General features: G+C 48.1%; 1 protein-coding gene across 1 annotated transcript in view; it reads right to left on the reverse strand.

The window, feature by feature from the left end:
• Positions 1 to 10,251, reverse strand: part of NOX4 (NADPH oxidase 4) — a 190,418-nt gene that overhangs the window by 115,959 nt on the left and 64,208 nt on the right. Inside the window, exons 11-12 of the mRNA XM_015421963.1 lie at positions 9,618 to 9,785; positions 8,519 to 8,581 (exon numbers count right to left, since the gene is read on the reverse strand). Coding sequence (XP_015277449.1) covers positions 8,519 to 8,581; positions 9,618 to 9,785 — 231 coding nt within the window. The remainder of the gene's footprint in view (positions 1 to 8,518; positions 8,582 to 9,617; positions 9,786 to 10,251) is intronic.

Raw genomic sequence — 10,251 nt, forward strand, 5'->3', positions numbered from 1 at the left:
CTTGAGATCCGGCTTGCAGGGAAATGCCAGCTTCGTGCACTTAAAAGGGAAACGCGGCTGCTCTTAAAGGGGAAACGCCGGCTCCTGCACTTAAAGGGGAAACACCGGCTCCTTTAAGTGCAGGGAACTGCCGTTTCTGGAGATCCGGCGCACGGGCAGGTGGGGGGGGCGGCGGACGTCCCCAACGTGACGTCATCACGTCGGGGAGGCCCCGCCCCCTCCAGGAACGCCCCCAAAGTCCCCCGCTGGGGGTGGAAGATGGACTTGGCAACCGTACTCTGCATATGCCAGCACTTGCCTGAAGCAGAACACACAGACACACACACACACACACACACAAACACAGCGGTTACAACCCCTTTTTCTTTTGCCATCAAGTCACAGCTGCCTTTTGGTGGCCCCGTAGGGCTTTCAAGGCAAGAGATGAACAGGGGTGGTTTGGCCACGGCCTCCCTCCGTGTCACACTCCTGGACTTCCTTGGTGGTCTCCCATCCAAATACTGACCAGGGCCAACCCTGCTTAGCTACCAAGATCTGGCAAGATGGGCCTAGCCTGGGCTAGCCAGGGGAGGGCTACAATCCCTTTACAAAGTGAGGCAGTCTCTGGTCGAGTCTCAGTTTCTGCTGTGACTGTGTTACCCAGTGATGTCACCGTTTGACATCTGGGCCTACAGTCTTTTGTTCTGGCCTGGCCCCAGACCCAGGGCCTATGTCAGATTAGTTGTGGACTCCAGAGGATTTGCAGACAGACATGAAACAGGTGTTGATTTTTTTTTTGCCAGATTCTCAGAAGAATCCAGACTGTGCTGAAGTTGAGAGGCAACACGGAGCATTTGAGTCATCTTCTTCATGCAAGAGGGGTTATCTGGTTAAGGGACTTATGTAATGTGTGGGCTCACAAAGAGCAGCGGCAACAACGGCCAGGAAGGCCGATCTTGCAGCTCTGGAGACTCTGGGAGACCAGCAGCCTCCCGGATCACATGAAAGTGCAGCTCCTGCAAACTGGCGACTCACACAAGGGAAGAAAACAGTCAAACATAATGCGTTAACCAGCCCCAGGTCTGCAGTCTATCAGCTAAGTGGTTCAACATGATCTCCAGATGTCTCTCATTTTAAAGCGCAGTGCTTTGTTTCGGGGCTTTATTTATTAAACATTTTATACCAGTTCGCTGCGAAAAACGTGGACAACAAACAATGGCCACATTCTTATCCATAAAGGCAAATGGTTCCCCCTTTTTTCCCACCGCCACTATTGAAACAATGCAATAAACTGTATATGCAGATGCAAGCATTTTCAAGATCGACAACAGCTGAGGTATAGAGATTTAGCGTACAGCACCAGTTAGGGGAGCAATTCTCACAGCAGGTCTACTCAGAAGTAAGCCCCCTTTTATACAACCACCTTCCCTTCCTCTCCCCACAACAGGCATCTTGTGAGGCAGGTAGGGCTGGGAGAGTTCTGAAAGAACTGTGACTGGCCCAAGGTCACCCAGCTGGCTGCATGCAGGAGAGCGGGGAATCAAACCCAGTTCTCCAGATTAGAGTCCTTTTATTCAGTGGCACTTGCTCCCAGGAAAGCGTTCTCAGGCTTGCAGCCTTCAAGCGCTAGACTGGGACTTGGGGTCAAAGCCCATGGTCATAAAGTCTTAAGGCCAGACTCTCTCTGATCTACCACACAAGGCTGTTGCACAAATGAACTATGGGAGAGGCAAAATGGGTATGCTTCTTGGAGGAACGAACAGGATAAAATCTAATAGATAACTAGTTTATGCAGATGTAGCAGCCCTGAGAGCCCAGACTAGTCTGAACTCATCAGAGAAAAAGATGAAGGGATTGGATTTATACCCTGCTCACTACCCAAAGAGTCTCAGAGCGGCTTACAAACTCCTTTCCCTTCCCTTCCCCACAACAGACACCCTGTGAGGTAGGTGGGGCTGAGAGACCTCTGACAAAAACTGCTCTTTTTCAAGGACAGCTCTTGTCAGAACTATGGCTTGCCCAAGGTCATCCAGCAGGTGCAAGTGGAGGAGTGGGGAATCAAACCCGGTTCTCCCAGATTAGAGTCCGTGCACTTAACCACTACACCAAACTGGCTCAAAGGCTAAGCAGAGTGGGTATTTGGATGGGAGACCACCAAGGAAGACTCTGTAAAGGGAGACAATGGCACAGTGGGTATATCCCACTGTCTTAACATCTGAACTGTGTTTGTTCAAGCCCCGTGCTGGTGTGAGCGGCCAGCCTGTTGTCCCTAGCTCATCGTCCACCCAGCAATTCAAAAGCTTCAGCGAGTAGATAAAATGGGAACCACTCCTTAGAGAGGGTGGGCACGCCAACCTCCCTTGTGGGAGGGCGTTAGCTGATGGTCGGATGTCCTGGTCAAGCTTGTAAAGGCGAAACAGCTTTCCAGCTACGAAAAAGAACGCCTGCAATAGATGTTCCGGCTAGGCGGTGGCAGTGTGGCGATTGACATACGGGTCCTGAGGCCTGGCCAGCAAGCAGCCGTGCGGGAAAATGACGGAAATCATGGCTTCAACCTTCAGCATGCCAGTCTCTAGCCGTACCATTGCGTTGGATACGCATCTCGGAACTTGGAGCACTGCTCTCAAAAATTTCGATTGGACTAGCTCCAAAGGAGCATAGCTAGATGGAGGCGCTCCAAGCAGCGTTCCGTAGAGCATCTGGGCAAGTGTTTTGGCCTTGTAAAGTTTTAAAGCTGGTGGTACAAAATAGCCCCCTTGGGAGCTAAAAAACTTAAGAATGCCATGAGAGGATTTTTCACCCGAGCAAGCAGCTGCCTGGCTATGGGCAGTCCTAGATCCAGAGGCTTGGATGATCATGCCCAGATAGCGAAAACTAGCTACCTGTTCGAGGTTCTGCCCATTTACCCTCCACTTCCTTAGTTTGGGTCTCTTGCCAAAGGCCATCACCTTTGTCTTTGTATAATTTATATCCAGCTCCTGCTCATTGCAATAGCAAGCGAACTTCTTAATTGCCCTTCTCATTCCAATTGGGGTTCTAGAAAGAATAACAGCGTCATCAGCATATAACAGTATCGTGATAGAGCGCTGAGCCAATTTGGGGGGATGAAGATCTGCATCATCTAGGTACCCAACAACATCATTGAGGTAAAAATTAAATAGAGCAGGAGCTAGCATACAGCCTTGCCTAACTCCCTTTAAGGTGGGAATTCTATCAGTCAAGTGCCCCAGCCTGGAATATCTAACCCTCAAAGATGTATGTTCGTGGAGGGCACGAATGAGGGCTAGAAGTCTCCTATCTATTGAGGAGGCTTCAAGTTTACTCCATAGCATAGATCTAGAAACGGAATCGAAGGCCGCTTTAAGATCAATAAAGGCAGCATAAAGTGACGTAGGGCCCTTGCCAGAATATTTTTCAATCAGATGCTGTAAAAGGAGGCAGTGATCCATTGTTGACCTACCCTGCCTAAACCCAGCTTGCTCCTGTATTATTATATCCTCTTGCTCGAGCCAGAGCGTCAGTTTTTCTAGGAGATGTTTGGCATATAATTTGCTAATGACGCTAAGTAGACTAATAGGCCTGTAGTTTGCAGGATCCTTTTGATTACCCTTTTTATAAAAAGGAACAACCACCGCCTCCCCCCAGTCACTTGGGATCCTCCCTGTTCTATCGATGTAAGTAAATAGGTGCGCTAAGAAGGGTGCCCACCAGTTTATATTTTCCTTCAGAAATTCAGGGGGGATGCCATCTAGGCCGGGGGCCTTTCCTCTTTTCAGTTGGCCTATCAGTGCTGTGATCTCTTCAGATGATACTTGAGGCCAGCTTGGCAGGTCACTGAAAACTGCGGACACAGAGCAGGGGGAAGGAGTGTCATGGTACAAATTTTGAAGATGAGAGATCCAAGTTTCAGGAGGAATATAGGTTTCCCTTATTGAGGTGCTGTTTTGCTTTCGAATGGAGACCAACCTCCAAAACAAAGCGGAGTTCTTTTCCTTAGCAGCTTGGATAAGAGCCCTCCATGCTTCCCTAGCATAATCTTTCTTTTTTCTTTTAATTAAATTTTTATAGAAGCGTTTTTTTTCTAGTAGGGCTAGGTAAGCACTTAGCTCTCTCGTATCGTAGCGACCAATGTAGTTAGCATACGCTTGAGTAAGTACTCTTTTTGCCTCCAAGCAGTCTCTATCGTACCAAGGCTTTGACTTTAGCTTGTGAGGGGTGGGGGCTCTCTGACCTGCCTCCTGGAACAGGAGGGGAGCAAAATTCTTAATGAGACCATCGTATAGTTTCAGAGGATCCTCGTTTAGCCTTGCATGTAAAAAAGCGGCAGCATACTTCTGGGGGGAACACTGATCATTTCTTTTGTTTTTATATAATTGTATGGTGCTATTTTTACTTGTTGGCAGACTAGAGCAGGAAGATGAAGATGAAGGAGGAGGAAGCGTTGGTTTTTGTACCCCATCTTTCTTTATCTGAAGGAGTCTCAAAGTGGCTTACAACCACCTTCCCTTTCTCTCCCCACAACAGGCACCTTGTGAGGCAGGTAGGGCTGGGAGAGTTCTGAGAGAACTGTGACTGGCCCAAGGTCACCCAGCTGGCTGCATGCAGAAGAGTGGGGAATCAAACCCAGTTCTCCAGATTAGAGTCCGCCACTCTTAACCACTACACCAAGGGGCATATAAATTTGCTAGATAAATCAAGAAAAACGTCCTGCCAAAATGTTCCCTCAGTCTATCAATTCATTCTTTTTTTATCCTACCTGCCCTTCAAGAGTGTGCCTATGGTTTTCTCCCCCTCTGTTATACTCTCACAACAACCCTGTGAGGTAGGTTAGGCAGAGAGAGGACGACTAGCCCACGGTCATCCACTGCACTGCATCATGGCTCAGGGGGGATTTGGACCTCTGTCTCCCCAGTTCTGCTTCAACCATCACTGAACAGGAGCCAAACAGCTGTATGCCAATCACGTTAATCGTATTTATTAATTGCATTCATTTTTTGCAGCCATTACTGCAATCCAGGGAAAGCGTACGGGAGGGTGGTTGAGGCATTACAGATTTCCACTTACATGAAATTAACTTCTTTGTTATTAGTAAAGCTCTCATGATGTAGCACCTGTTCCCTTCTGAAAGAGCCAAAACAGCTGGGAAGTATCCAAGCATGGCGTTCGCAAAAGACAAACACACGGCCGTGGATCATATGGCTGGCACTCAAATCCACCTACGCCCCTGGATATAAAGCTACAGTTATTTCCTGTTAAAATAAACATTGAACCTATACTGAAAGCCTGAGTGACAATTTGTGTGTGTGTGTGTGTGTGTTTTAATTTCAGTGTTTGTACCACACTGTTCACTGGAAGGCCAGATCCTGAAGCTGAAGCTCAAATACTTTGGCCACCAGATGAGAAGGGAGCACTCACTGGAGAAGACCCTGATGCTGGGAAAGACTGAAGGTCAAAGGAGAAGGGGATGGCAAAGGATGAGATGGTTAGACAGTGTTATCGATACAACAAAGATGAAGTTAAGCAAACTCTGTAGGACAGTGGAAGACAGGAGGACTTGGCGTGATGTGGTCCACGGGGTCACAAAGAGTCGGACTCGACTGTGCGACTGAACAACAACAACCACACTTTCCCCATAATTTGAATCCCTGGCTCTGCCATGAAAGCTTGCTGGACGACCTTGGGCCCGTCACAACCTCTAGGCCTAACCTACCCTACAAGGTTGTTGTTATGAGGATAGAGTAGAAGAGGGAAGATGATAAGAGACTTGGGGTCCTGTTTAGGGAGTTAAGTGGAATAGAAATAAAAATAATAATAAATGTGTGTGTGTATATAGAACAGGGGTGACCAAACTTGCTTAACGTTAAGAGCCACAAAGAAGTAACATCAAACGTCCGAGAGCCGAAATATATGAACAAATATTACACCCACATTTTTATTGGAAAATATGCAAATTTACTTTTTTATTAATATTAAATAAGCCTGCCAGAAATAAAAACAAAAAGAGTAAAAACAGACATTGATAACGCTATTTAAAGAGACTAATGCTTTCTCCAAGCCGGCCAGGGGGTGGGAGCTTTGAGAACGCATTTAAAGTTGCTTTCTTTCTCTGCTCCCCCCTACACACACACCTCAAGCCTACCCGAGCCACAGTTTGGCCGCCCCTGATATAGAAAGATGGGGTCCTTTAGACAGATGGGTCTGAGTCGGTGGAGGGCTTTAAAAATAATACAAAGCATTTTGGATTGGATAGCTGTTTTCTGATAAGCAAGGTATGCTTGCCCCTGACAATAATCCGACGGTCATGTTCTGAACCAGCTGCACTTTCCGGGCTGTCTTCAAGGGCAGCCCAACGCAGAGCACACTGCAATAATCCAGCCACCGGGTTACAGAAGCATGGGTCAGCACGGCCAGATCAGGTGAATGTAAGACAGCAGAGTGTCCACAAACCAGATGCAGCTGACAGAAGGCACTCCTGGCCACTACGCTGGCCTGTTTTTCAAACGGGAGCGGGGGCATGAGCGCACCCCCCCCCCAGGTTCTGCGCCTGCTCTGCAGTGGAGTCCTCTCCTACCAGTGCAATTCTAAGTGGAGTTCGAGGACCCTTATAAACCCACTGATTTTGGTGGATTGTTAAGGGTCTAACTCCTCCTAAGATGTACTGTATATGAGCACAAGACCTATGCAAGTTCATGCCCGCCATGAACAAAACTCCAGTTCCTTACACCTACGAACAAAATGAAGGCCATTCACTGCTGGGCGGTCCCAGCTCTGATGGGCACATAATCGATTTGCCTGATGAATCAGCCCACAGGCTCAAGACAAAACTTTGGAACGCATTCCCCGATGACCTCAGTGGAAAGACGATCCCCCTTTGGCACTGTGTTAGTATACATGTATGCCTCAGTAAAGATCGAGTATCCTAATTCTGAAACTAATGCCTGGTGATCGGCTGTCGTGTTTTCCATTCATGCATTCCTCTGAGCCTCAGGGGTGAATCATTCCAGGAGACCTCAGGATCGATAAAAGAAAGAACCCAAACCTGGAAATCCCAAAGCTCTGCGCAGCAAACACCTAGGAAACCTACACAAAGCGGAAGCACTGTTTGGGCATTCACAATCCTATACACCAAGTCTGAATGTAGAGAATTTTTTCTCCCTCTCCCAAATACTAGAATTCGAGGACATCCAACTAACTTGATGGGCAGTAGATGCAGGACAGACAAAAGGAAATACTTCTTTATACAGAGAGTGATTAAAATGGGGACGGTGTAGTGATGGCTACAGGAATAAACAACTTTGAAAGGGGATTAGACGGATTCACAGAGGACAGGTCTATCCGTGGCTACTAATCGTGGTGACTAAAGGGAACCTCCACATTCAGAGGCACTAAACCTCGAAATCCCGGAGCCAGGAGGCAACAACAAGGGAAGGCTTCGGCCTCTATGCCCTGTTGTTGACCCTCCAGAGGAATTGGTTCGCCACTGCTGAACTAGATGGCCCACTGCTGTGATCCAGCAAGGCTCTTCTTATGTGGAAGATTGGCCCTTGATGGTTAAATAGGACCTCCATGTTCAGAGACAATATACTTCTGGATGCTAGCCAATGGGAGGCAACAACGAGGGAAGGTGTGGGCCCTGGGGCCACCCCCGTGGACCCCACAAGCTGCTGAATGGACCATTGGTCTGATCTTAAAATGGAAGGGGGATGAAAGGCTGCTGTAGGGGGAAATCATGCATATCTAACAACAGCCCATGCTTTAAAAAAGAAAAATGCTCATAATACAAAAGAATGCAAGACACTAGAAAATTCTTTAGGCTGAGGTCAACGTAGGTCAGCAACAGGTAGGGTGGGGGCAACAGAGTTAAGAGACAACCTCAGGTCTGGATTTATACCGAAGCGCACACTCTAGGCAAAGAAGCAGTGCTACTAGGCAGAAATATGACCTCGGGGGAGAAAGACTGAGAAATTGCTTTCCACTGCTCTGGCTGGAGGAAGGAGATCCTAAATTATCAGCCTTTCAGGTAGACTTGCCCTGTTGCTTTTTTAACAATGTTGTCCCGAAACATGGACTTTGCCTTGCAATTAAGATATTTACCATACAGACAAAGAGCGGACTGGCACCATAGTGATATATCCTGGGAAGATTCAAAATAATCCATTGCTAAGTACTACCCGCTGTCATAGACTGTGCACGATGGGGAATTCATTAGCTTGCCTGGAATGGGGGGGGGAGGATCCCCAAGGCTTGCTTCTCCAAAGAGCCCTCCCCACACATGCTTGCTTTTGCCACATCAGCTCACCTGAGTAACAATAAATGTGGCTTTCATGGCAGGTAGGTTGATTCCTTGCAGGTTTAAGCCTGTGTCAGTCCTCCCCCACAAAAGCCTGCTGCCTAAATTCTGGGAAATCCTGCATATCTAACAACAGCCCGTGCAGGAGTGCATGCCTTTCCGGCATTGCCCTGGCAAGCACCAAGAGTGCACCTTAAACAGACACACACAGAGACACACATATGAAAGAATAATGCATAGTTTACTTACAAGGGTGAGGGTGAATGGATGGCTTTCCAAAGACGACACACTGGGACAGTGCAGAATAACGTACTGAAATAAATCATCCAGAGAAGGGGAAAATGAATAAACAGAGACAGAACAGGTATTGCTGGGTGCTGGACTAATCTGGGGCTTGTTCCAAGGACACTTGTTTCAAAATCTGTATTCAGAGACAGTCAGCCTCTGTATCCCAGAGCCAGGAGGCAACATCAGGGGAAGGCCTCGGCCTCTCTGCCCTGTTGCTGGACCTCCAGAGGAACTAGTTGGCCACTGTGTGAGACAGGACGCTGGACTAGATGGACCACTGGTCTGATCCAACAGGGCTTCTCTCAGGTTCTTAAAAGGACTGGACATGAGACACACAATGACTTCCAGGACTACTTGAACTCCCGTGGACCGGCTTTCTTGATGCCCCTTCTTGCTGCAGCCCCAAATGCCCCCCCCAAAAATGCTGCTCCTATGGGGCAGGCCCCCCGGAACAGCATTTCAGAGGGCATTTTTGGCTGCAGCAGAAGGGCAGAGGCAAGGAAGTTATGTCAACAATCTGCAGCAATCTGCGCTGGATCTAACCCTTTGGCTGAGCCGAGGTCACCCAGGTAGCTTCACGGCTAAGCTGACGTCTGAACCCTGGTTTCACAGGTCCTAGCCCTGAAGCTCTATTACTGCATAAATGTGAGCTTTGCATTTGCAGCCTACTCCAAATTAGAACTTCCTTTCCTTTTGACCTGCTTCTGTCAGCAATTTATTTATTTACTTCACTTTTATGTCAGTTTTATTCCCAACGGGGCCCCCAAAGTAGCTTCTATTGTTCTCCTGTCCTCCAGTTTATCCACACGATAACCCCATGAGGGAGGTTAGGCTAAGTGTGTGTCTTGCCTAAGATCACCATGCAAATTTCCATGGCTGAGTGGAGGTCTCCAAGATCCCAGTCAGATGCTCCGAACACTACACCACACTGGCTTAGAGCATAAGAGGAGTCATGTATCAGGCTAATGGCCCACTCAGTCCAACACTCTGTGTCACACAGTGGCCAAAACCCAGGTGCCACCAGCAGGATGTATGAGTCAGATAAGACATGTTAACTCACCTGTCCAGGTCTTGCTCTGAAACCTTCCTTCATCATCCGTATCTCAAGCACGTTACAGGGGTGGCTGATCACAGCCGTTATCGTGACAGGTTTATTACTGCTCTGGATGTAGCGGTACAGCCTCTCCGCACAATACAAACACAATGGGCCGGAGATCCAAAGCCAAGTCTGAAGAGCAGAAGACAGGAATAAGACCAAAAAAAAAAAAAAAGCCTACAAGGGATTGATTGGTTTGTTCACAGCATCATGTAAAACCCATCCTTTCTCGCCAATAACAATTCTAATTAGCTGCCCTCTACAGAGGTGGCAGGAACCTCCAAGTGGCAGGATGACTCATTCATTAAGGCACTGCAGCGGTGGGACTTGCCAAGCTGCAAGCATAGGACAGGAAGAGGTGCATGGAGATTCTTTGGAGGTTTTCAAACAGAGACTAGATGGCCATCTGACAGCCATGCTGATTCTGTGAACTTAGGCAGATCGTGAGAAGGGAGGGCAGGAAGGGTTGCTTCAGTGCTTAGTTCTTGTGGCCCTTTCTTACACGTCCAGGGAAATGCTGATCACCACTTTGGGGTCAGGAAGCAATTTTTCTCCAGGCCAGTTTGGCCAGGGATCCTGAAGGGGTGTTTTCCCCCTT

This window comes from Gekko japonicus, unplaced genomic scaffold (assembly GCF_001447785.1).
Source record: "Gekko japonicus isolate JY-2015 unplaced genomic scaffold, Gekko_japonicus_V1.1 scaffold900, whole genome shotgun sequence".
In the NCBI taxonomy this organism is placed as follows: domain Eukaryota; kingdom Metazoa; phylum Chordata; class Lepidosauria; order Squamata; family Gekkonidae; genus Gekko; species Gekko japonicus.